The sequence below is a fragment of the Myotis myotis genome, unplaced genomic scaffold (assembly GCF_014108235.1).
Source record: "Myotis myotis isolate mMyoMyo1 unplaced genomic scaffold, mMyoMyo1.p scaffold_m19_p_15, whole genome shotgun sequence".
NCBI lineage: Eukaryota > Metazoa > Chordata > Mammalia > Chiroptera > Vespertilionidae > Myotis > Myotis myotis.
In genome coordinates, this window is record NW_023416319.1 from 36,225,797 (window position 1) to 36,253,305 (window position 27,509).

The window sequence follows — 27,509 nt, forward strand, 5'->3', positions numbered from 1 at the left end:
TTCTAGTTTGAGGAAAACAAAAGAATGGTCCATTTGTAAATGGACTCTGAAGTCAGTGACCACTTATTCCTTTTACTGCTATACAGGTTCTTGTTTCATTATTGTTTTGTCAGAGTCTTATGTTTTGCTAACCTTTAATTCCTCAAACTAATCCTAAAACTTCCCACTAAACAGACAAAATTTCCTAACCTTATTCACCCATTATGAAGTAATTTTATATGATGGGGTACTTTAAAATTACACCTTTGAACCAGAAAAGCAGTTCTATATAGCTTTACAAATGTGGGAAATTATTACTACTGTTTAATTTGAGAAATATAGTTGATTAAGTGGTAACTTTCATCGCTTAAGAGTCTTAATACTGTTGTTTTCACTACAACTGAACACATGATAAATTAAGAGTATCTATTTCAGAGATGCTTCGGAGTCTCATTTAGAATGAAGCGTTCATAAAGCACTCTACTATATTTAAATGCTTTTAGAACACCTTTCTCAGACCCCATTCCCAAAGATTCTGGCTTAATCTGAGGTGGGACCTGGACATCCTTATTTTAAAAGGCCCCCAGGTGATTAGAAGGGGTTTAAACCATTACACTAGAGATTACACAATAGAAAACGTGGTGATGATTTTTTTTTTTTGAGAAGTAGTAGTGTCACAAAAATATCACAGAATTGAGCAGCCAAATATTGTTACCATTTTAAAACAAGGAAACAAAAATTGTAAAATATCCTTAGTTTGGTTTTCAGTGATTTGATATTAAAATTAGGACATTTGAGTACCTAGAAAATATCTGAAGCTTAGTAATAAGCAACATGAGTGATCTATAAAGAAGCAGTCTTTCCAGAAAACTTGGTTGGTCTTTTTAGATTAAATTACAACAGAAATATTAGAGGAAAGGAATGTAGTGGAAGGAATGTCTGGATTTTATTACAACATACTCTATAGTACTTCATGAAATTCAACTTGGAAATGCATTTCACATTCCCAACTAGCACATGAACGCAGTCAAGTAAACAGCAAAATATCGCATTTGTCAGGTTGGCTGAATAGCACATTTGCAGCAATAGACATTTATGCTGCCTTAAAAAGATTGTATGTAAAACTTGTCAGTATGGCGTTTTATGTTTATTTTTAGTTGAATTCATCAGTCATTCCATGCCTTTAAAAGTTTCCATAGTATTAATATTGTATATTAGAATATGTTATACATCTTGATTAAAAAATTATAATTAATGAAAATCTGGTGGGGGATGGAAGGAAGCATCAGGGCAAATTTTATCTTTATTAGTAGAAAGACATGTAGTTTAGACTTGAAACACCAACCTTTTATAATTCTTTTCTGAAAATTAAAGGATTCATTTAGGCATTGACATTTCTACTGTACAAGTAAAATTTTATGTATTCCTTGAGTGTTATTTATCTGTTAAATTTAATAAAATGTAAGTTAGGCTTTTTATTTTAAACTAGTGACCCAGTGCACAGATTCATGCACATTGAAAGGAAATTAATTAGAAGGTGGCCAGTGGGGCAGGACTGGATGAGATGGGCTGGACATGCCCTGGAGCCAACCTCCTGCGGACCCTCCTGGTATCTGCCGAGTGAGCGGGGTCCCTCTGGCTGATGGGGTCCCTCAGCCTGGCCTGCGGGGATCAGGCCAAAACCGGCTCTCCGACATCCCTCGAGGGGTCCCAGAGTGTGAGAGAGCACTCTGCAAAGTTGCTGTCATACAGGGTGTGGAATGCAAACGCAAGTGCGCAGTAAACCAGATTCAGGGCCGACAGTGCCCCAGGAACAACATGACCCACTGCCGAAGGTAGAATCGCATGGCCCTTCAAGGAATCAGGCTCCCTCCTCTCTGGTTTCTGGGTGTGTCACCCGAGAACGGCCACTGCCAAGTTACTGTAGTTCAGCAGCTCCTGCATTGAGTATCTGTCTCCTGGTGGTCAGTGTGCATCATAGTGACCAGTTGGATGGTGGACACTTAAGAGATTTTATATATTTTATGATCTCATTTTTATATACTTTTTGTGTCAATCTCATTCCCTCTAATAATATAGAAAAATATATTTGGATCATCAAATGTTATAACTGATTATTTCTGGTCAGTGGATCTGCTAGTTTATATTTCTATATTATTCTCTTTGATAATGTTTCCATAATAAATATAATTTCTACTAAAACCACTTATTCTTTTAAACAACTAGACATGTTGTTTTTTGTTTGTTTGGGGGTGTTTTTTTTTAATTCTCACTGAGGATATTTTCTCTATTGATCCTTAAAGAGAATGAAGGGAGGATATTGACAGAGAGAAACATCATGTGAGAGAGACACGTCGATTGGTTGCCTCCACCATGTGCTCTGACTGGCCAGGATGGAGCCTGTAATCCAGGCACATGCCCTTGACAGGAATCAAACCTGCAACCATTCAGTCTGGGGGCCGACACCCTGGCCAGGGCTATAGTTTCAACTTTTAATACCAATCATGACTGAAATCTTTTCAGCTCTGGTCTTAGAATAGCTACTGTGTGCACAAAACAAACTGAAATACTAGCAAATATGTGTAACCTTATGACCTCAACTTTATAAGAAAATTTTTAGGGGGGAACCTGTGATTGCCTCTTTTCTGGTGGTTCAAATGTTTCTAGATTTGCTATAGAACCCTGAGGTTTGCTTACTAAGTAGAATTCATTGTTCTTAAACAGTCAGATGAAAGTGAGACATTGTATAAAGCAAAATTTCCTTGTACTCTATGTTAAAACAAACACAAAGTGGTAGCACTTACACCCAAGTAAGCAGTATTTATTAGATAGAGCATATAGCTAATAAATACTGTACATAACAGATATCAATGGTCTTTATTCTAACACTAGAGGCCCGGTGCACAAAAATTTGTGTACTCGGGGGTAGGGGGTACCTCAGCCCAGTCTGTGCCCTCTCGCAGTCTGGGACCCCTCGGGGGTGACCACTTGCTGGCTTAAGCCTGCTCCCCGGGGGATTGGGCCTAAGATGGCAATCAGACATCCCTCTGGCAGCCCGGCAGCCCTTGGGGGATGTCCATTTGCCAGCGGGGAGCAGACCTAAGCTGCAGTCGGACATCCTTAGCGCTGCTGAGGAGGCAAGAGAGGCTTCCACCACCACTGCTGTACTGGCAGCCGTCAGCCTGGCTTGTGGCTGAGCAGAGCTCCCCTGTGAGAGCGCACTGACCACCAGAGGGCAGTTCCTGCATTGAGCGTCTGCTCCCTGGTGGTCAGTGTGTGTCATAGTGACCAGTCATTCCCAGTCTTTCTGCTGTTAGGGTCAGTTTGCATATTACTCTTTTACTATATAGGATAGAGGCCTGGTGCACAGGTGGGGGCTGGCTGGTTTGCCCTGATGGGTGTCCCGGATCAGGGTGGGGTTCCCGCTTGGGTGCCTGGCCAGCCTGGATGAGGGGCTGAAGGCTGTTTGCAGCTGGTCACACCCCCTTCAGGGTGGGGGTCCCCACTGGGGTGCCTGGCCAGCCTGGGTGAGGGGCTGAGGGCCGTTTTCAGGCTGGCGGGTGACTGAAGCTCCCAGCCTCTTTTTTTTTTTATTCTGGGATTTATTTACCTTCTATAGCTGTCACTGGAGCTGAGAGCCGGTTCCAGCTATGAGGCCGTTGCTGGCTGAAAGCAGGTATCTGGGTTTGTTTAGCTTCTATAATTTAAACTCTGTTGCTATCACTGGCGCTCTAAGCTTTGAGGCCCTGGCTGGCTGAAAGCAGGTATCTGGAGTTTGTTTAGCTTCTATAATTGAAACATTGTTGCTTCCAGAGCTCAGAGCTGGGCCACAGCAGGCGGGGAACCTTGGCTTCCTCCATCACTGGAGCAAGCAAGCCTCATGTTCACTTCAGTTGCGTGGCTGCCGGCCGCCATCTTTGTTGGCAGTTAATTTGCATATCCTGCTGATTAGCCAATGGGAAGTGTAGCGGAGGTATGGTCAATTACCATGTTTGTCTATTATTAGATAGGACTAGAGGCCCGGTGCACAAAAATTTGTGCACTCGGGGGGGAGGGGAGTCCCTCAGCCCGGCCTGTGCCCTCTCGCAGTCTGGGACCCCTCAGGAGATAACGACCTGCTGGCTTAGGCCTGCTCCCAGGTGGCAGAGGGCAGGCCCAATCCCTAGGTGCAGCCCCTGGTCGGGCTCAGAGCAGGGCCGATTGGGGAGTTGGGGCGCCGCGCCCTGTCATGCACAGAGCAGGGCGATCGGGAGGTTGTGATGCCACCCTCAGTCACGCTCAGGGTAGGGCCGATTGGGGGGTAGGGGCACCGTCCCCTGTCACACTGAAGGCAGGGTCGATGGGGAGGTTGCAGTGCCACCCCTCTCACGTACAGAGCAGGGCCAATCAGGGGCTTGGGGCACTGCCCCCTGTCACTCACAGAGCAGGGCCCATCAGGGGGGTTGGGGCTCTGTACCCTGTCACGCACAGAGCAGGGCCAATCGGGGTTGGGGCGCTGCCCCCTGTCATGCACAGAGCAGTGCCAATCAGGGGCTTGGGGAACCGCCACTCTCACACTCAGGGCAGGACTGATGGGGAGGTTATGGCTCTACCCCATCACACACAGAGCAGGGCCCGTGGGGGTGGGGTGGGGTTGGGGCGCCGCACCCTGTCACACACAGAGCAGGACTGATCAGGGGGTTGGGGGCGCCGCACCGTGTCACACACAGAGCCGCAGGGCTATCAGGGGGTTGGGGAGCTCCCCCCTATCAGGCACAGAGCAGGGCTGATCAGGGGGTTGGGGCGCCTTCCCCTGTCACGAACAGAGCAGGGTGGATAGGGAGGTTGTGGCCCCGCCCTCTGTCACACACAGAGCCCCAGGGCAATCAGGGGGTTTGGGCGCTGCCCCCTGTCATGCTGATCCAGGTGCCGGGAGGCCTCATGGCTCTGCTGATCCCAGTGCTGGGAGGCATATTACCCTTTTCCTATATAGGGTAGAGGCCTGGTGCATGGGTGGGTGCCGGCTGGTTTGCCCTGAAGGGTGTCCTGGATCAGGGTGGGGCTCCCCACTGGGGTGCCTGGCCAGCCTGGGTGAGGGGATGATGGCTGTTTGCAGCTGGTCACACACCCTTCAGGGTGGGGTTCCCCACTGGGGTGCCTGGCCAGTCTGGGTGAGGGGCTGAGGGCTGTTTTCAGGCTGGGACTGAAGCTCCCAACTGCTTCCTTTTTTCTTTTTCTTTTTTATTCTGGGCCAGCGTTAGCTTTGAGGCTTAGCTCCAGCTCTTAGGCCTCCGCTGCTGAAAGTAGGTTTCTGGGCTTTGCTTACAATGTTGCGATCCTGCTGGCTGAAGCCCGCGGACTAAAGCAGGTTTCTGGGGTTTTGTTTAGCTTCTGTATTTGTTACATAGTTGCTTAGAGTTGCAGCTCAGAGGCCTGCAGTGGCAGGCGGGGAACTTTGGAGTCCTCCGTCACTGAAGCAAGCAAGCCTCATGTTAGTTTCAAGCTGCCTGGCTGCCAGCCGCCATCTTGTCTGGCAGTTAATTTGCATATTGCCCTGATTAGCCAATGGGAAGGGTAGCGGTCATACACTAATTACCATGTTTCTCTTTTGTTAGATAGGATATTTATTCTATACCGAGAAGTATAGTTAAAGCTAATATACTCTCCAGTTATACTGGGAAAAGAATTGAGTCTTTAGTTTGTTATTTAAAGTTAAACTGGTAGCATTTTACATGAAGTTTAAGTTCTTCAAGATCTTACAATAAAGAGGTCTCAACAAAAGATGATATTTCTTTTTTCCAGTTAAAATGGCACTGCCCTGTGTTATCAGCTTGAAAACAGTATTCAGTTCCTTCCTTATCCAGCTTTGAAATTATTTTTACGAAGTTACAACTTTGTGGGTTAACATTTATTTCAGTTTTTGTGCATAAAATAAAAACATCAGTATTTTTATGCCTGATTATTTATAATATAAAAACTTTAGAGTTTCATAAAATGCACCTCACAATGTTACCTTTTTGAGTCTGTGCAAGTGGTGTCACTATTTAATAGTTACATGACCTGACTTCATCCCTAAAATGGAGACAGTTCTGCTCTGAACTTGCAGAGGGTGCTAAGAGACACAGATGCAATATGTGAATGTCCTTTATGGCCTATACAGAAATCAATTATAAGTCCTTATTCCTTAAAACAGTCAGTCCATTTGCCTTACAGCAAGGCACTAAAAAGTATTTCAGAATTGCAGCCCTTTCATTAAAAATGGGATTAGAATTTTAATGAAATGAAAGATGAAGCCAAACAGACTTGTAAAATTTTGTTTTGTTTTATATGTTAATATTCTCTAGATACCAGCTTGTGGCCCTTAACTTAAATAAGGTCACTCTAAAAGTTTGACTGTGAGTCTAATAGATTACTAACCCTGACTAACTTAGGTAAAACCTCAGCTCTTCACTTCCTTCTCTGGGTGCATTCAAGGCTACAGGATACCACACATGTAGTCAGTCACTGCATACAGCCCTGCAGTCCTCTTCCTTGTGCCATTGATGCTTTTTTATGCCCAGCAGTGCTCCCCAGCCATCAGGCAGTATTGATTCCCCCCTGACTTCCATGTCCCCAGGGGTCTGTTCTCACTGCCTCCAAGGCCACCTGGAGTTTTTGTTTTTGTTGCTTTCATTTATCTGCTGCTGAATTTATAAACCACCCCAAAACTTAGTGGTTAAGAAAAAACTTTTTATGATATCTCACGATCTTGTTATACATGAAAAAAGGGCATTGGCTTGCTTTTACCTTTCTAGTGTTATCATCACATGACAAGCTTCTATTGTTTGGACTTATCTTTAAGCTGTTTCATACATTAGGACGACTCTGGTGCATTAATTTTTTCCAGTGATAGTAGACCTAGAGTCTTAAATTGGTAGTGGGATAACAAAATCTGCAGATATCATCTTTAAATTTTTAACTTAGGACAGTTTTTTCTTCCTCTTTCTCATAAACAGACTCAAATTCTAGGATGATTTGATTACGTTGCCTCTATTTGGTCAATAAGAAAGTAAAACTGATTGTAAGTGAAGAAGAAAATAGGAAATTTGTCAGTTCTTAGATGATCATGACTCATACAGGAAAAAGTAGCTAACGTTTAGCTAGGAGCTGTATCGGTAAAGATATTGCTATGACATATGTCTGGTATTTTGCTGCCTATGGAGTCTTGTAGGATTTTTATGGTTTCCTATCTTACATTTAAGTCCTTTAACCATTTTTTATAACCTCGTTTCTCTGTAGCTAATATGGGTATGTGTTTTAAAAAGAAATTGTTGGAATTTGTCCAACTTTTTTTACATCCCTTCATTGAACTATACTTTAAATGCCATACAGCTTTTCTCAGGGAAGGGATATAAGGGGGGGGGGGGGGGCGGGTGGAGAGGGGATAAATAAAAGGAGCCAACCAAGTGCTAACCCCAAGGCAGAGCTCTGCTCAGCACAGGAGGTTATTGTGGCCAGGACTGAGCAATAGTGTGGCCAGACATGTAATGTAGGCCACTGTTAAGGACTTGGAATTTACTCTTGAGTGAGGTGGGATTTGAGCAGAAGAGTGGCATTATAAGACTTTACTTTAAAAGATCTCTCTACCACTGAAAATAAACTGTATAGGCACAAGGTTGGAAGCTTGGAGACCAGGTAGGAGACTACTTTAATAAACCAATGAGAGATGAACAGTGACTTAGACCAGGTTGGTAGCAGTTGTCAGATTCTGGATTATTTTTAAAGGATTGTTTGACAGATTGTCTGTGGATATCCAAAGAGATGAAACTGGGTGAGTTCACCTAGGGAGTGAGTATACTACAGAACAGAAGAAAATTTATGTTATTCCTAAAACATATTTGGAAATGCAAAGCACCAAGAATAGCTAAGACAATGTTGAAACAGAAGAGCAAAGAATAAAAACAGTGGGGTGACATACTTACTTAGATATTAATAATGGGATGAGTTAACCAGATAGCAAGATTTATTACAAAGCTACAGTAATTAAGACAGTGTGGTATTGGGACAAGAATAGACAAGCCAATGAAAGAGCATAGACTCTAGTAGGAGTCACATATATATGTAGATATTTGTTTTATGACAAAGGTAGCACTACAGAGCAGTGAGGAAAGGTTATTTACAATAACTCTCCTGTGTCAATTAGACATCCATATATCTATATAATTACAGCCCCTAACTCAGAACACATACAAAAATACCAATTGCATTCTTATTGCAAATAAAAAGTAAACCAATAAGGTCTCTAGAAGATAACATAGAAAAATGTCTTTATAACTTTGAAATAAGGAAAACAATCAAAAAGCATTAGTCATAAATAAGAAAAGTGATCATAATAAATTGAGACAGACTAAAATTAAGCACTACTCTTCATCAAAAGACACCATTCAGAGAGTGAAAAAGGCCCTAACCGGTGTGGCTCAGTGGATAGAGCGTCGGCCTGCGGACTGAAGGGTCCCAGGTTCGATTCCGGCCAAGGGCATGTACCTGGGTTGCAGGCACATCCCCAGTAGGGGGTGTGCAGGAGGCGGCTGATCTGTTTCTCTCCCATCGATGTTTCTAACTCTCTATCCCTCTCCCTTCCTCTCTGTAAAAAATCAATAAAATATATATATATTTTAAAAGAAGGCAGAGTGTCAGACAATATTTGTAACATACGAAGTTGACATATAGGCCACATTCAAAATATATAAAGAAAAACGGAGAAGGGACTTTCCACCAAAGAGGGACAGGAGGACGCGTGCAAATAGCCAGGAAACCTGGGGAAGGCGCTCTCACTTTTCTTTCTGGAGTGGTGGCAACACTATGTAGTGCTGGGCCATATTTCTGTTCCCTTTATATATCTTTGAGAAAAAACTAGAGCTTCTGGGCCTTTGTTTGCACTACTAAATCTTTAAGACTGGTTAAGAATTGGACATTGTTCAAATTTAATCTAAAATGTGAATGGTTACACATTTAAAGAAAACCAAAACCTATTCATGAACATCAAGATTACTGTTTTAAGGAAAGCTCTCCTGCTAGACCCATCCGCGAGCATAAGCATAAATAATATTTTAGGCACATTCATGCAAACCTGTTTTAGAGATAGATGCTTTGACCTTGCTGCTAAAACTTGTGGTTTGGAGGGGGGCAGTGATCTCAGAAAAAATATCAAGAACACTAACATTTTATCTTAAAAGAAATATCCCTGAGGAAGAAGAATGCGGAGACTATTCTGTACACAAAATGCGTGCTTTTAAATGATGTTTCTAAATTTGTTGTGCCCTATTTTTCAAGATGTAACCTACAGGTGGAGGCTGCTCTGAGTGGCAGTTATTGATTGTCATAGGAGGAAGGTTTTCATTAGGTAGCACTGGGATCCAAGGTAACCAGCATGTGTTTATCGGGGACTGGAAGTGATAAGGATGGAAAAGCATCTGTGTTTAGAATGCGCCAATGAGCAATCAGCACTCTCCTGAGATGACCCTTTGCTGTTGCTAGGCGCTCGTTTCTGGAGTGGGTAGCAACGTTATGTAATGCTGAGCCACATTTCCATCCTCTTTATACATCTTTGGGGAAAGAATTAGAGCTTCTTAGTTGTTAATTTTATACTATTAAATTTTTTAAATTGAATAGAAATTGAGATTGTTCAAATTTGGCCTAAAAATTGAATGGTTATACAAAACAAGAAAGTCATAGACATCCTAAACAAGGGCATTTTTTAAATATAGCCATAAACTTGCTATCACCTAAGATTATATATATACATATATATGTAACTTAATAAGTTATTAACACCTACAGTTCATATTCAGATTGCCCAAGTTGCCCTAATAATGCCTTATGTAGCTGCACTGTTTTTTTTAATACAGAATTCAGTCAAGGATCATACATTGCACTTTATTGTCATTTCTCTTCAAGTCTCCTTAACAGAACAGTCTCCTATGATGAGGAATTTTAACATCCCTTTTTTTTTTTTTTTAATACAATTGATATTATTATTTTTTTTAATCTTTAAATTCTTTTTTAGTTAAGGAATTACAAATGTGTCCTCATTCCCCCCATTAACCCCCATCCCCCCCCCCTTTCTTTTTAATTAATAGATCAATTGCTGTTTGCTTAATCACTTTTATATATTTTTAGGGAGAAAAGCAGCAAAGTCAGAATTGGAGATTATACTATTTCTCAAGAATGGGAGTGGGGTCATCCCAAACTGCCTTTCATGAAACAATCAGTGATGTTTCATACAAGGCAGAGGGCTTGGTAGTGCCAACCAGCCAGCATGCTGTTTTTGTGTTGCTGTAATTACTGATGTCAGAATTAAATTAGATGGTGTAGACACACATTTGCTCTATTTTTTCATTGGTGTGTTACACAAGATAGTGTGAAGTCCCCACCTCTCTGATTTTCTTGTACAAAGAACTTAGACATTGCCCTAGCTGGTTTGGCTCAGTGGATAGAGCGTTGGCCAGCGGATTGAGGGGTCCCAGGTTCGATTCTGGTCAAGGGCACATGCCCAGGTTGCAGCTCGATCCCCAGCAGGGGGCGAGCAGCAGGAATCCGATCAATGATTCTCTCTCATCATTGATGTTTCTATCTCTCTCTCCTTCTCTCTTCCTTTCTGAAATCAATTTTTTATATATATATATATATATATATATATATATATATATATATATATATATGAACTTAAACATTTAATCAGTTGCCCTATCTCAAGAGAAGAGAACATAGTGAATATTTCTAAATGTTTTTGCAATGTTTAATTTTTATGTTCTAGTTAGGATTTTTTTTTTTGGTAATTTACTTTCTGTTACTGTTTTTTTGCTATACAAAATAAAGAGATCCAACCTTCTTTGAACCTCATTAATGAAAGGCAGTAACATGCAGGGTGCCAATGAAAAAGGGAGAGTTCTTAACATAAAGAGGTAGATTGTTCTAGCTCTAGGGAGTGGCATGAGAAAATTTTACTGAGTTGCAGACTCTGGAGGTACTACAATAAGATTTGACCAAATGAAATGAAGGAAGTGGTTTAAGACATATGAAAATAGAATGTTTTGATTTCCAGATCATCACAAATTTAGTTTTAATTAATAAACAATGGTGAGCTCACTGTTGTGTCTCAAATGCTGGAAGACAAGACCTGGCACGCAGTTTGCCATCAGTGATCCTGTTTTTCTGCAATGGAGAGGAAATTAAAAGATTTGAAAGCGGAATATTAAATTCACTTTAGATTGGGTGGGGTCTAGTAAAGAGTTGTTGCACTCATCTGTGAAGTGACTGTAGATGACTGTAGCTTAGATTGCACATAGGTATGAATATACATGGGAGGACTTAACAGTAGTTTTAGACCTGACTTCAATTCAGGGAAGTTCACTTTGTGATCATGTGGTAATGAGTTGCCCACCCTGGCCTGTTGGAGCATCCTCCTGTACACCTAAAGGTCACAGGTTCGATTCCTGGTCAGGGCACATACCTGGGTTGGGGGTTCAACCCCAGTTGGAGCGCATAATGGGAGGCACCTGATCAATGTCTCTCTCTCTCTCTCTCTCTCTCTCTCTCTCTCTCTCTCTCTCTCTGATTTTTTAGAAAATGGATTCTGTCCTATTCTGTGCAATTCATTCCTGTTTGTGGCTGTCATTTTTGTTTTTGTAGTGGTGCATATATTTTAATAGAGAAATTTTCTCAACAGTTTCAGAAGTGGTTTGCTTGTGATTTTTCTTCAGACCGAATTTAAGCCTTAGATTAAACTGAGCTCTCGTTATCTTCAGTGTTGATGAGGCTAATGATAAATTTGGGTTTTAACAGATCCTGTGCTTAAGGGGCAAAATAAAGAAAATCGCTCCTCTGCGTTAAGAATTACTCAGGAGGCAGGACTGGTCATATGATATGAGTAATTCTAAACTCCATCAAGTATAGCTTCCTCACCAATTTGATAAGAGATCACGTGCATGTTGATTAAACCTGTGGATATTCCTCTCTGCAGACTTTGTACACAATCAAAAAATGGGTCTCAGATATCTTTTTATTATATATGACAGTAGCATATTGTCAGGTCACAATTACAATTACTCAGATAACATCTGAATGTTGACTTCATTCAACTACTAATATTGGGGATCTTTGTGCTGTGAGTTATACATTATATGAAGTACAAAGTTTGTTTTTTCTATACAGGAACGAGCACAGGCCTTAAAATTAGAAGTTTTTCGTGTTTATTATGTTTTGGCTTCAGCACTTGCTGGGTGCTTACTTCATGATTCTTAATCTCCCTGAGCCTTACAGCTTTATTGTCTGTAAAAAATAGAACAATAACACCTACCCCACCTATGAGTTTGTTTTTCATTTTTTAATCCTCACCCAAGGATATTTTTCCCATTGAATTCTAGAAAGAGTGGAAGGGAGGAAGGGCTGGGGGCCAGGAGGGAGGGAGGGAGAGAGAGAGAAACATTGATGTGAGAGACACATTGATTGGTTGCCTCCCACATGCTGGGTATTTGCTACAAGGTACATGCCCTTGACCAGGAATCAAACCCAGACCCTTCTACCCACAGTCCGACACTCTAATCACTGAGCAAAACTGGCCAGAAGTTTCTTATTTGTAATGGCAATCAGAATGGAAGAATTACACCTGGTAAACTGGGGAATGCTGTAGATTGTGGGGACCATCATCTTTTAGCTACGTGAGCCGTTCTGTGGAACTCTGCCTACAGGATGCAGTGTTTGCTTGAGTGCTTCAAGGGTTTATAGCCTTTGGTTTTAAGATGTACTCTATTTTGAGTTCAGCATTCTTTTTAAACATCTTTCTTTGGTTTGGGTCTACCACATAGTAAGCCCTGGTGGTGGCTGAGGAGAGAGTGAAAGGATGATGAAGTGCATTATGATTTGCTCTGGACTGATTGCTTAGTTTTATCGTAGCTTTCCTTCTCGAGTAGAAATTAGAAGCTCTGGAGTAAATTTAGAAGTTTAGTTCTGACAACATGAAAATTCCAAGCTTCATAGCTCCCGATGACTATAATTAAAAAAATGTATAAAGTCATTCAAAGGAATTTTACTGTCTTTTTCTCTCCTTGGCAGTTTTAAACTTATATCATTGATTATAGATTTCAGGATTTGGGTTTTTCTCGTGGGTTTGACTTTTTCTTTCTGTATGTAATTTTCGTATTTTTCTTTTTTCTTTTCTCCCCCCTAATCCTCACTCGAGGATATGTTTTTTATTGATTTTAGAGAGAGGAGGGTGGGGCTGCTTCCTATACAAGCCCAATCGGGGAACAAACCTGCGACCAGGGTATGTGCCCTGACTGGGAATCAAACCCACAACCTTTTGGTGTATGGGATGATGCTCCAACCAACTGAGCAACCTGGCCAGGGCTTCTTTTTCTCTCTCTCTCTTTTTTTAAGGCCACTTAACTATTGTTTTACTAAATGGGAATTCTCTCTTAGCAGAGGTTCTTAGCAACAAATCTCTTTTTTCTTGAAATTTGTATAAGACAAAAGTTACATAATATATTAGCAGAATCATGCATGGACTTTTGCTACATAATGGCTTGTTTATCCAGTGGCATAGTGACTCATGTAGGAAGAATATACATGGGTACATTGGTTATCACTGCACAAGTTGTAATCATTTGGCCTTAAACAGAATAAGGCAGACAATTCATTTCAAAGATTTGTTAAATTTTATCACTTGAATTTATGTGACTCTCTTTTCCCTATGATCTCTTACATTTATTTTAGTGTCTAAGTAAGGATAGAGTTTAGCAAAAGTCATTTCACTTTAAAAAATCTAATTAGAGTGAAACCAGCTTACCATACTGACAGCATATTGCTTAATCATGATCAGTTTTAATAATAATAATAATAATAAAAACAAGGTAAGCATAACATTGTCACATCGTAAGTTTGTTGAAGATGCAGAATCCGGAAATTCAAATTCTGAAGCTTCACTTCCAAAGATCCTCATTCCTACTTGATTCTTATAGACACACAGGTTTGCGAGCTACTGCACCATTTGTAGAGGATGCTTTCCAAATGGGTTCTCAAGGGCTTAGGATTCCTCAGAGGATTCTATAATCAGTGAAATTCAGTTCTCTAAGGACAACTTAATTTCATTTGCCTCTCATTAATTTGTACTTGTCTCTTATTTATTGAGATTTCTAAGAAAGATTTTCTCTGAGTGAAAAATATAACTTTGAAAAACAAAACTATTGTTATTAGATTATTTCTAGGATTCCTTGTTATTTAAGATTCTAAATATATTTTTAAAAATTCATTAGAGTCGCCAAGGCCGGTTTGGCTCAGTGGATAGAGCGTCGGCCTGCGGACTGAGGGGTCCCGGGTTCGGTTCCGGTCAGGGGCATGTGCCTGGGTTGCGGGCACTTCCCCAGTGGGGGATGTGCAGGGGGCGGCTGATCGATGTTTCTCTCTCATCGACGTTTCTAACTATCTCTCTCCCTTCCTCTCTGTAAAAAATCAATAAAAATATATTTAAAAAAAAAAATTCATTAGAGTCTGTTAATTTACAGATCTAATATTTAAACAGAATTGAACTATGATAGAGGACAGAAAATTTTTGCCCTCGTCTTTTTTTTTTTAATCTTGCTTAAAGCCCTTTATAAACTTGGTTGCCATAGTACCCTGCCTTTTTTATTTCACTAATTTCTGTGCATTCCATCTGCATATAGTGTTTCATAGTTTCCCTCAGCTAAAAATACAAATAGGCAGTGTGTACCCATAACGCCTAACAACTGGAGGAAAGGGGACTGATTCATAGCATTTGCTAATATCCATGACGTAATTACTCCATACAATAAGCCTATTTCAAGCTACCAATGTGATGTCACTTAATGTGGAGCTGGGAAGAGATACACACAGCATACTTAGTATTTCTACAGATAGTATAGCTATAAACAACTTTAAGAGCATAGCAAATAAGTAGTAAAATAATTAGAAATAAAATAATTAGGAAATGATGAGGTTTTGAGTATTTGCTGTTTTTATATTACGGTTTCTTTATTTAAATTATTTTACTGTAAGATATCCAAGAATCTATTTCATGCTTATCTTTGTGGAAATAGATTGTTTCAAAATGGGAGAAGACTTTTACTTTGCATTTTCTGCCTTATCCTGTTGTGTAAATTAACCAACCTATGTTTAATTTATGAGTAGCAACAACAAAGGTATTAAAGCAGCAGCTCTCCGGGTGATCTTGATGTGTTACAAAGTTGGAGAACCGTTGGTGGTTCTCAGTTACAGCTGCCTCAACTAAAAAAAAAATGTTTTTCTTAGTTCTCTGAGAGCTTAGAGCTGAATTTTGTGCTTGATTGCAGTAACTACATGACTATTACATCTTAACTATTTATGCCTTGTCATGTTCTTTCAAATTATTTGAGAAACCGTTTGCAAAATGTGTGTGCTAAAATATTTTTAAAAGAGATTTAAGACTAGAAAAAATAGCAATTAAAGTACAAAATCAAACTCTAGTGAATACAAGGGTAAATATGCCAACCTTAAGGCCCACCATGGTTGATATAGTTCAGTGATGGCGAACCTTTTGAGCTCGGCGTGTCAGCATTTTGAAAAACCCTAACTCAGGGGTCCTCAAACTACCGCCCGCGGGCCACATGCAAATACAAATATTGTATTTGTTCCCGTTTTGGTTTTTTTACTTCAAAATAAGATATGTGCAGTGTGCATAGGAATTTGTTCATAGTTGGTTTTTTTTTAACTATAGTCCGGCCCTCCCACTGGGGATGCGCCCGCAACCAGGGTACATGCCCTTGACTGGAATTGAACCTGGAACCCTTGAGTCCGCAGGCTGACGCTCCATCCACTGAGCCAAACCGGTTTGGCTGTAAATTAACTCTTGATCAGATATGTTATTAAGCTATCATTGATGCTTTTTAAGGGTTTTTAAGCATTTGAGAGAATGATATATCAGACTTGTGAAAAGTTTGATAAAAATTGTAACAAATATATGTAAATGTGTGGAATAACCTTTAACAAAAAAGAAAGATGGTACAGTCAGTAATGGAATTAGTAGTTAGTTTTATCCTTTTTATACTTTTCTACATCTAAAAATTATACAGTAAGCTGTTTTTAGGTTCTTAATTATAAAAATAAGCTGTAATCAATTTTTTATGGAATTATGCTGATAACTTCTATGATTAAATTACCTTATTCTAGTATTGAGAGCACTCTTGATAGTTGCTTCTGAGATTTGCTTTTGAACATGCTATTTATTATTCTCTAAAACAGTTTTGGTGAAGAATGCATTGTGTTTGGACATCTGTCCAAAAAATAGCTAATTCCTTGAAAAGTGATACAAGGACCATTTCCACTACTGCATTTTCATAAATTTTATTTCCTTTTTAAAGGAAATAAATTTTCAGTATAGCCAATGTTCATTTAGGCAACTTTATCTTAATGGAAGGGAAGGGTGTCAAGAATATTTTGGCAGAGTTCTCCTTCATTAGGCAAAAATAAGACTAAAAGGAAATGAGTAACTATTTCTTCTTGCCTCTATAACTGAAACAATATTCTAATTTATAGGTGAATTTTATTTGTAGCAAATAAATCCCTTTATAATCCCTAAGTTTATCTTGTAGGTGGCCTTCTAAAATACACTTTATTTGATTTTATTCACTGTGCTCACACTTTGGCTGTATGCCTGACCTCCCAGGTTGCAAACATCTACAGTAGGACCAAATATTTAAAAAAATAAGCCAGAAAAAAAACACCTGTAAAATATTACAGATGTGAGTAATAAATTACTCAGTAACATTCACATTGGAGCAGTAATAAATTATAATATTAATAGTGGGGGTCCTTAAAATGGTCCTGCTATTCTCTAAGACATTTAATCTTTCCCACATTCCAAATGAAACACATTATTGTTTTCTACTCTTACAAAAGGTAGGTGTTAGGGATATTGTGTTTATTCATTTGAATGGTTCTAATCAATACAGGGCTTAAAAAATAAAGGCAAAGCACCTGTATGCATAGTATCAACTAGCACCAAATCCTTACTATATGTAAGAAAATTATCTATTTTAGAAGTCAGTTATGTCCTTAAAGAATACATCAATCTAAAATAGAATATGCTAAAGGCAAAATGACTAATCCTGACAAATTTTAAAGTTCAAACAAATGTAACTTAGAAGTCTATGGAGATAGAGTATTGGATTGGGGGTTGGGAGGGGAGAGGTGAATTAAGCAATAAAATGGAAGAAAAAAAAGCAGAGGAGGAAAGATAAGGAGGGTGGGAGGCATTGCAGGTAAGGAGCATACATTCCAGGACTGAAGTAGAAATATAAGAGAATATTGAGGAAACCATGTTGGCTTAGATGGTTTATATAAGTAGTGGTTTTCACATTATGTTCTGATGACCACCCCCCTCCCCACCTCACCTCCACACACACACATATACGGACTCATTGGCAAGAGGGTGAGAAGGGCAGCTACTCAAGTCCTTAAAGCAAGGCAGCGATGCGGGTATATTAGGAAGACTGATCTCACGTGGAGCCAGAGGCATGTGTTGGGAAACTAGTCATTAAGTCAGAGGAGATGACATGACCCTAAATGTATTATTAGCCACTGGTTTGAAACTCAAAGAGAATGGCTGGATGCATGAACTCTCACCCAGGAAAACCAACATGACTGGGTTACTGATTGGATGGCTGTCATAGCTGGAGAAAGAGGAGCCCAGAAGCCATCCAGTGATGGAAAGGAAGAACCTCAGCTTGCTTTTACAATCAGTGGTACTCGAGTATATGGGAATATGGAAGATAATATGTTAATTGTATCCAAATTCTAAAGGAAATGTACAAAGTGGGTTGAAATGATTAACACCTTGTTTTCTTAGAAGTCACTAAGCTGAAAAGCCTCTGCGCCCTGTGGGGGGCTGCCCCTGTGTTCAATTGAAAAGCCCTAGGCCCTGTGGCTCAGCTAAAAATCCCATTATCCAGAATCTGGGGATTGGCTTCTGGTGAAGCAGATTCAGAGGGTAGTGTTGTTAGGTAAAGCAGAGACTGTTACTGGTATGGCTGCCAGTTGGTAAGAATAAAATCCCCAGCAGGAGAAGACTTGGTATTCATTTGACCTGGTTGCATCAGCCCAAAATAAAGGGTTCAGCTTTGTGAGGGATGAGAAAGTTACCAGGGATTTACCACCCCTCCCCAAAATAAAAGAAATAAACTATAAACAACTAATAATTTGAGATGTAGGTATACATTTGCTGTCAGTGTAAGAAAGACTTATCTGTATATATAAAAGCCTAAGCGACCCTTACGACCGAATGACGGGAATGACCAGAATGACTGGTCGACCAGTCGCTATGATGCGCACTGACCACCAGGGGGCAGATGCTCAACGCAGAAGCTGCCCCCTGGGGTCAGTGTGCTCCCACAGTCAACTTTCCACGGCCCCCCTCACTCCCTGGCCGGCCAGCCAACCTCCCACAGGCCCCTCCCCCCAGCTGGCCAGCCCCCCGATAGGCCTCGATCACCAGCCAGGCCAAGGGACCCCACCCATGCACGAATACGTGCACTGAGCCTCTAGTTTAATATAAATGCAAACACTTATCTCATATAAAAGTTATAAGTATACAATATGTGTTATGGGCTGAATTGTGTGTCCCTGTCCCCCCAAATTCATGTTAAACTCCTAATCCTCAATACGTCAGAATGTGAATAGAGGTAAGTTATTTAAAGGAGCAATTAAGTTAAAATTAGGTCCTTAGAGTGGACCTTAATCCATTTCTGTTTTTGTGTGGCTGTTTTCTTTCTGAGCTTTTTATTTCTTATTTTTATACCAGTCCCTTTAGCATTCCTTGCATTGCTGGCTTGGTGGTGATAAACTCCCTTAGCCTTTTTTTGTCTGTGAAGCTTCTTATTTCCCCTTCAAGTTTGAATGATAGCCTTGCTGGATAGAGTATTCTTGGATTCAGTCCTTTGCTTTGCATCACTTTGTAAATTTCCGTCCATTCTTTTCTGGCCTGATGTGTTTCTGTTGAGAAATCATTTGACAATCTAATGGGAGATCCCTTGTATGTAACTTTCCGTCTCTCTCTTGCAGCCTGTAAGATTCTCTCTTTGTCCTGAACATTTGCCATGGTAATTATGATGTGTCTTGGTGTGGGTCTTTTTGGGTTCACCTTGTTTGGGACTCTCTGGGCTTTAGTGACTTTTTTCTTCCCCACCTCAGGGAAGTTTTCTGATATTATTTCTTCTAATAGGTTTTCTAATCCTTGTTCATCCTTCTGTTGTTCTGGTACCCCTATTATTCATATGTTGTTTCGTTTCATGTTGTCCCAAAGCTCCCTTAGGCTCTCCTCCTGTCTTTTCATTTTTTTCTCCAATTGCAGTACGTTTTGGGTGTGTTTTGCTTCCTTGTCTTCTAAATCACTAATTCGGTCCTCCGCTTCTCCTAGTCTACTGTTGATACTTTCAATGGAGTTTTTCATTGCAGCTATATCACTCTTCATTTCTTCTTGGGTCTTACTTAAGTTGTTGATTTTTTCATCTGTTTCTTCTAGCTTCTTGGAGAGGTTGTCGATTTTTTCCTCCATCCGGTTTATGCACTCTAGGACCCTTATTCTGAATTCTTTTTCTGTCATGTTGCATGCCTCTGTATTACTTAGCTGCTTTTCTGGAGAGTCCTCCTTCTCTTTCCTTTGGGGGTTTCTTTGTCTACCCATGTTTGATCTCGCTGACATATCTAGACGTTGAGTCGTTCAGTGGCTGCTCCCTTGGTGGCAGTGACTCCTTGGTCTGTGGTTGCTCTTCGGGCGGTTGCGGTAGCAGCTGCTCTTCAGTTGGCAGCAGCTCCTCTGGTGGGTGCTGTTCACAGCTGTGGTGGCTCTTCTGGCTGGTGGAGCAAGGTTTCACGTACAGCTGCTGTTCCTCAGCAGAGGGTGTGGTGCTCAGGAGGTTGCTGTTGCTTGGATCTGCTCTAAGCAGCGGGCGGCCCTGTGGAGGCGTGACCTCCAGCTCCCCGGTGAGGACCTGCCCCGGTCCCAGCTGGTCCCGCGTCTGAGCCCAGGGCTGGAGCCTCGCAGCGCGGCCCGGGCGGGGTGGCACCCACGCGGGCGGTCAGGAAACCCGCGGCGGGGCCAGGGCTCCACACCGTCATGGCTGCGGGAGAGCCGTCACCAGTGGCGCAGAAGGCCCCTGAGAGCCAGGAGCCGGAGCCCGCAGGCTGCCAGCTGGTCGATGGAACTGTGGCCCAGGGCCCAGAAGGGCTAAGTCCGTCCCATGTAGACCCAGACCCGCGTCTTCCCGAGAGGACGGCGCCTCCGTGCCCCGCGTGGGCTCAACACGCAGAGTGGACCTTAATCCAATATGACTGGTATTCTTACAAGAGGAAGAGATTTGGACACACAGAGAAACCTGGAGATGACCATGTGAGGACACAGTGAGAAAACAGCCATTTGCAGTCCAAGGAGAGAGGCCTCAGAAACCAGCACCTCGATCCTGGACTTCTAGCCTCCAGAATTATGAGGAAATAAATATCAGCCTGTGGTATTTTATTATGGCAGCCCTAGCAAACATGATACAATTGTACTTCAGGAAACCTCACAAACAAAATCAAAAGATACAGTAACCTAGGAAAACGTTGGTTAACATGTAAGATAGACAGAGAAGGGCCTAGTCAATTATGCTCCACTAATAGTGAGCATATCAAGCACCCAGATCTTGGTCTTAAATACCATCTTCCAATAAAAGAAACCGCGGCCTCTTGGAGAAATAGCTGATTCTAAGAGTGAGGCAGGAAGTACACAGTCGGAGCCTGGTACATCATGTAGTGCCAGAAAGTAACAAATTGCTTAAAAAACAAAGCAAAACAAAAACAACCCTCACAATTATAGAGCTGTGTCAGAGGGGCATAGGAACCAGCTAAAAATCTCACAATGTTCAAAGCTTTGAGCAACAAAATAAAGTATTACTGGAATAGAAACCAAGTGTAGAATAAACACATGAGTTCATAGTGATACAAAGAAATCATTGAATAAATAAACACAAGGGGAGTATAGACAAATCTCCAGTGCAGAAGAATTCCAAATAATTATATAGATACTGCACCCTCAAGGTGGAGCATAGCTCCCCACTGAAGTGTGGCCTGTGCATAGTGGCTTCCTTCTGAAGAGTACAGCATGGAAGAGGGGAGGGGGAGTAGCTCTGCTGTGGCAAATCCAACAAGCACTACCTCAGCCTGGTGGTCAAGGTCAACACCAAGAGGGTTAAGTCATGTTAGCATGTGTCCTTGATATACTACAGCGAAGCAGTGCTTGGCCTCTGTGCTCCTCTGTGGTCTTCCTCCCCAAGACCCATACCTCAGATTAATCACGAGGAAAACACCAGACAAATTCCAGTAGAGGGGCCTCCTACAGTTAACTTGACCAATACTCCTTTAAGCTGTCAAAGGTCGTTTCCCAAGAAAACTCTGAAAAACTGTTACAGCCAAGAAGAGCTAAAGAAAAGGGGGATATATGTAATACTTACAACAAGAAACATTTTTTTTAAAAAAAGAATAGCTAAGGAGGCAAGAAACAGTTTAATATGCAATTCTCAGTGGGATCCCTGGACAGAAAAAAAGGATACTAGGTAAAAACTAAAGAAATCTGAGTAAAGTATGAACTTCAGTTAATAAATATTAATACTGGTTTTTAATTGTGACCATACTAATACAAGATGTTAATAATAGGGGAAACTTGGTGCAAGGTATATGGGAACTATGCTCTCTTCACAGCTTTTCTGTAAAACTTAAAACTATTTGAAAATAAATGATTCTTTTTAAAAATAGTCCAAAAACCACAAGTAGACAACAGGATATCACATACCCCAGGCATCAAAAAGCCAGTAAACACTTGGAAGAAATTCATACTCACTGGTGTTCAGAAATGCACATTAAAACATATATGAAATCATTATTTTATTTAGCTGGCAAACTTGTTTTGTGTGATAATTGGCAATGTGTAGGAATGAAAAGTAGAACTACCCCTCTGGAGGGCATTTTATTTTGGTAATAGGTTAAAGTGTGTGTATTTGAAGCAACAACATCACAATCAGGAAGTGAACATCAATATACACAGACGTGTTTCTCACAGTATTATGTGCAATAGCCAAAACCTGGAGATTTACCAAATGTGATCAATGTAGGATTATTTAAATAAACAATGGGAATCTCAATGTAGAATGTAATGATGAATAATACAGTAGAATATTTAAAGACAAAAAATTCCATGAGGTAACATGTGAAAATGCCTCTTGTAAACCATATATATTCTGTCATGCCATTTCTGTGTCTGTTCTTTCATTATGTGTATACTAGAGGCCCAGTGCATGGATTCATACACATTGAAAGGAAATTAATTAGAAGAAATATTTTAATATCACTATTCGCCCTTTCTCTATAATAGAAGTGTCAACCAATTCACGATCGACAACGACAGATCGAAACACACGCGTGTGATTGGAACCAGCAAGAGCTTAACCTTTTATAAATGTATACACACACACACACACACATAGAGAGAAAAAACTTGCTTAATTAGACCTGCCTTCTGATTTAGCTTTTCTAGCCCAGTGAAGCACCCCAACTTCTCTTTCAGGTAATTGTTAGCAACACAGCAATAAATATCAACACGGAGCAAATTATTATTGTAGATCACGATCATGCAGGGAGAACAAAGGATAAAATATTTAACTGCAGCAGTGTTTGACTATTCTGCGCAGTAGGAAAACCTGAAGTCATTTTCAAGTTCCACCATTTTGTCTTTTCAGTCATGTCAAATTTCTAAACTTTCTAAATCTCTGTTTTCCGGCTAATAAAAAGAAAATAGGATTCTACCGAGTCTCCTATCTACCTACTCCAGGACTTCTGTAAGGATCAGATGAGATGAGGCATGTGAAAATGTTTCTCAGACATTTGGTTAAAGTGTAAAATGTTTGTACCGGCTGTAAAACAAGTCGTGTTCGTGGGCTGAAGAAACTCCAAGGAGGCTAGTCACTAGGGAGAGGAAGCCGGGTGTTGCTATGTGACGTCGTTACCCGGCACCCACAGCGACCATTTCCCGGCCGGACTGGGCTGTGGGCCGCATTTTGCTCCATGGCGTCTTGGCAGCATTGGCTGCAATTTGGTAAGGTGTTGCTCTGGGGTGGTGGCAGAGCTTGTGTCCCACTTGGGTGAAGCTGTGTGTTGGTTTGTGGGCACCAGGTTCGTGGTCCTGGCCAGTGCGTGTCACGGCAGCTCCTGCGTTGAGCTTCTGCCCCCTGGTCATCAGTGTTCATCATAACAATTGGTCGGACAGTTGGAGGGACACAGCAGATTAGCCTTTTATATATATAGACTCGTGGCCCGGTGCACAAAATTCATGCATGGGGGAGGGGTTGTTCCTCAGCCTGGCCTGCACCCTCTCCAATCTGGGACCCCCTCAAAGGATGTCCTACTGCCGGTTTACAGGGATCGAGCCTAAACCGGCAGTCAGACATCCCTCTCGCAATCTGGGACTGCAGGCTCCTAACTGCTCACCTGCCTGCCTGCCTGCCTGATTGACCCTAACCATTCGGCCTGCTCTTCCCCAACTGCCCCCCGCCACTGGCCTGCTTGCCCCCAAATGCCCCCTCGCCAGCCTGATCACCCCCAACTGTCCCCCTTGCTGTCCCGATCACCTCCAACTGACTCCCACTGCCGGCCTGCTTGCCCCCAAATGCCCCCCTGCCAGCCTGATCACCCCCAACTGCCCCCTGTGCCAGTGTGCTTGCCCCCAACTGCCTCCCCTGCCAGCCTGCTCACCCCCAACTGCCCCCCCTGCTGGCCTGCTCGCCCCCACTTTCCCTCCCCACTGGCCTGCTCGCCCCCAACTGCTCCCCTACTGGCCTGCTTACTCCAAACTGCCCCCCTCGCTGTCCTGATCATCTCCAACTAACCCCCACTGCCGGCCTGCTCGCCCCCAACTGACCCCCTGCTGATCTGCTTACCCCCAGTGGCCCTGCCCCCCACCAGCCTGATCACCCACAGCTGCCCTCCCCTCTTGGCCTCTAACCGCCTCTACCTCGGCCCCGCCACCATGGCTTTGTCCAGAAGAATATCCGAAAGGTCTCCTGGAAGGTCTCCCAGTCTAATTAGCATATTACCCTTTTATTAGTATAGATATGTACACATCTCTTGGACCTGGGATTTGGTGAAATAATCTTAACAGAAGGCATTAAAATAAGTCCTGTTTGTGATTTAGTAATTTTATAAATGCTTAAAGAGAGTTATTTTAATGCATATCATAATAAATATATCAAGTATTGTTTCCAAGCACTGTCATTATAATTAGAAGTGAAGGATCGCTTTTTCATTGTCACAAATTGTGTGTATGTGTGTGTGTATGTGTGTGTTATTTTTAAAGTATACTACACATATAAAAGTAGGATTTTGCATACACTAAAGTTCTGTCTATGGTTATCTATGACTAGTAGGGTTGGGACAATGTTTTCTTTTTTCTTTCCGTTTTCTGCATTTTCCAAATGTTCTTCAAAGAACCACAGAATATTTTTTGTGATCAAAAATGTTTAGCCTTGGCCTGTGTGGCTTGTTTGGTTGTGCATCATCCCTGGCACCAAAAAGTTGCCGGTTTGGTTCCGTTAGGGCACATGCTCAGGTTTTGGGCTTGATGCCTGGTAGGGGGCATACAGGAGGCAGATGATCGATGTTTCTATCTCTCCCTTTCTTTCTAAAAATCAATAAAAGTATTCAAGAAAAGAAAGAAAAAGTGGTTTAAATGGCAATTTTAAAAAAATCTTTTTCCCATGAAACTGTATCTGGAAATATTAAAATCATTTTTTTTGTTGTTTCTTAAAAGTCCATATTTCTTTTGCATTTCTGAGTAATTTAGTTTATACACAAGTTTACTTTCATACACATTTACACTGTCATATGTTTTCCATGTACTTTCTACTTTTCTGTTAGTTAATATTTTCATGAGCTGTTGAAAGCATTATTTGATTAGTCTTCTCATACTTTTTACTTGTAGGTTGGTGTTTGGAATGCTGTATCCTGCATATTATTCATACAAAGCTGTGAAATCAAAAAATGTGAAGGAATATGTAAGTATAGTTTTATGAGTGATTAATTTTATTTTAATGTATCCATTACATACAAGACTAGAAAAACTCATTATTTTAGAAACAGCTGGCATAATGTTTGGGGTTAAAAATGTGATATAAATGTGGAGTACTGAAAATTAGTCTGTTTTTAAACTAATTTTCAGTAGAATTCTAAAGTAGGAAATAAAAAATAGTGCATTGTCAATTGACATTTAAATAAATCTAATTCCCAAATGAATAATTGCATGTCTCTTACTCACGTAGTTTGTAAGTTCCAGTATAAATAAGAGGTTGGGGGATTGTCTGGTTTTTTAGCCTTATAAATTTATAGGTATATTACTAGTATATTTCTTCAGCCTCAAAACCTTTTCCCTCTTTCATAGTTGTTCTGTTACTTTCTAATTGATTTAAAAATGCAGATACCTCATTATTACTGACAATTGTAATCAGCAGTTTGCTTGATATTTGTATGGACTTAACTATTCTGGATATTTTATATTAATGGAATCATATGTGACCTTTTTGTGTCTGGCTTCTTTCACTTAGCCTGTTTTCAAGATTCATCCATATTATAGCGTGCATGTATTAGTATTTTATTCCTTTTATGGCTGAATAATATTCCACAGTATGCATATACAACATTGTTTCTCCATTCATCCATTGATGGACATCTGGATTATTTTTACCTTTTGTCTGCTATGAATAGTGTCACTATTAAGCTCTTACATTTATATAATTCCCTACCAATTTCAAAATTAACACAGTCCTATGGTTCAGAAATCTGAAATGGATCAACAGGGCTACATTCCTCCTGGGGGCTCTAGTGTAAAATCTGTTTACTTACCTTTTCAAGCTTCTACAGGCTGCCCACATTCCTTGGCTTCAGGCTCTATTCCTCCATCTTCAAAGTGAGAAATGTTGGGCTGAGACCTCATGCTGTGATCTCTCTGGTTTTCTCTTCTGCCTCCCTCCTTCACTTATGAAGACTCTGGTGATTACAGTGGGCTCACCTGAGTAATCCAAGATCCTCTCTCCAACTCAAGGTCGCCTGATTAGCAACCTGAATTCTCCTTTACGTGTAACCTATCATATTCACACATTTCAGGGTGGGATGTGGACCTTTTGAAGGAGGGGGATATTATTCTTCAGACCACAATATCTCACTGGTCCTCACTACAACTCTATAAAGTAGGCAGGAAAATATTCCAATATTATAGGCTCAGAGCAGTGAATTAACTTGCTCAGGGTCACATGGATCATTAAAGAAGGAATGGATATCTTCTGTTTCTAATATTTTATTCTTTCTTTTCTACCATGCTACCTTTAGAAAATTAGGTGAGGATCTAGCTTCACAAAAAAAGTTGAAATAGCTTTCACAGCCAGCCAGTGAATGTGCTTCTGATGAATTCCACGGCAGGTCTTCAGGGGCCACAACTATATGGGTATTTTCTAAGAAGAGCAGTGAGGCAGCTTAACCAGTTTTAGAGCAGGACCCATAAGCAACTAAATGGAATATAATCAAAATGGTAGAAAATGAAATTGTAAGTCTTTGAAAGTTTTGTAAAGTCTTGGCAGTTCTTTAAGTATTTCTAACCTAAATTTATTTCTGACAAAAATTTTCTTGCTGAGTTTCTTCTAAACTTAGTTATCCAAAGTAACCTTCAATTACAACAGTTTTCCCAGCAGTCTGTTCTCAGAAAGTTTTCCTGTATGGTGATCCCCATCCAAATTTGCTTTGTCTGTTCGTTTTTTAGCAAAATTAACCTTCTTAAAATTTCCCTATTTTATTTTTAACAGCCTCTTATACTATCTGTTATTATGTTATGTATTTGGTTTTGTTTGTCTTCCCCACCATAGAGAGTTTTGTTAACTGCTATAGTTCCCTACCTAGAACAGTATATGGTAGGCACTCAATATTTTTTGAATGAATGAATAAATAAGAAAAGGAATAAGAGTTGACTTTTAAGTCTATATCAAACACTAAATTGTGTTTACAGGAGCATGTGTACTTCTTAAGTAGATTGGTCTAGTTTCTCAGCTTTGCTGCTAGGAGTATACAATCTAGTCCCACTTATCCCAAAGCCCACTTTCTTTGAGGTATTTGGTTATGAACCTAAATTCCACTGATATCTGCTTCAAAATTATTTTCAGAAAGCAACATTTTTTATTAATTTACTTTTTCCCACCGTAACTACTACCATTCCCTGTAAGCCTTCAAATAGTAGATTGCACCTGATAAAACAGATGGCCGTGTTCAAATCAAAACACATGGAAAGTGCTGTATATTTTGGCAACCTTCCTTTCTTCCTTTGCCTATTTTTAAAAGAGAGCTTTCCTAGGATATAATTTCCTGTATAGTGTGGCTGATATGGCCTACTTAAAGTCTTTCAGTCTTGCAGTAATTGAAATGTAAACTTACTGAAGAATTAGTATGGTTTGCAAATT

The 27,509-nt window shown here is 40.7% G+C and overlaps 1 protein-coding gene across 2 annotated transcripts in view; it reads left to right on the forward strand.

Annotated features, from left to right (window-relative positions):
- Positions 1–27,509, forward strand: part of REEP3 (receptor accessory protein 3) — an 82,437-nt gene that overhangs the window by 16,565 nt on the left and 38,363 nt on the right. For both annotated transcript variants that reach the window (XM_036336863.1, XM_036336862.1), the window contains exon 2: positions 24,992–25,064. In XM_036336863.1, the coding sequence (XP_036192756.1) occupies positions 24,992–25,064 (73 nt within the window). The remainder of the gene's footprint in view (positions 1–24,991; positions 25,065–27,509) is intronic.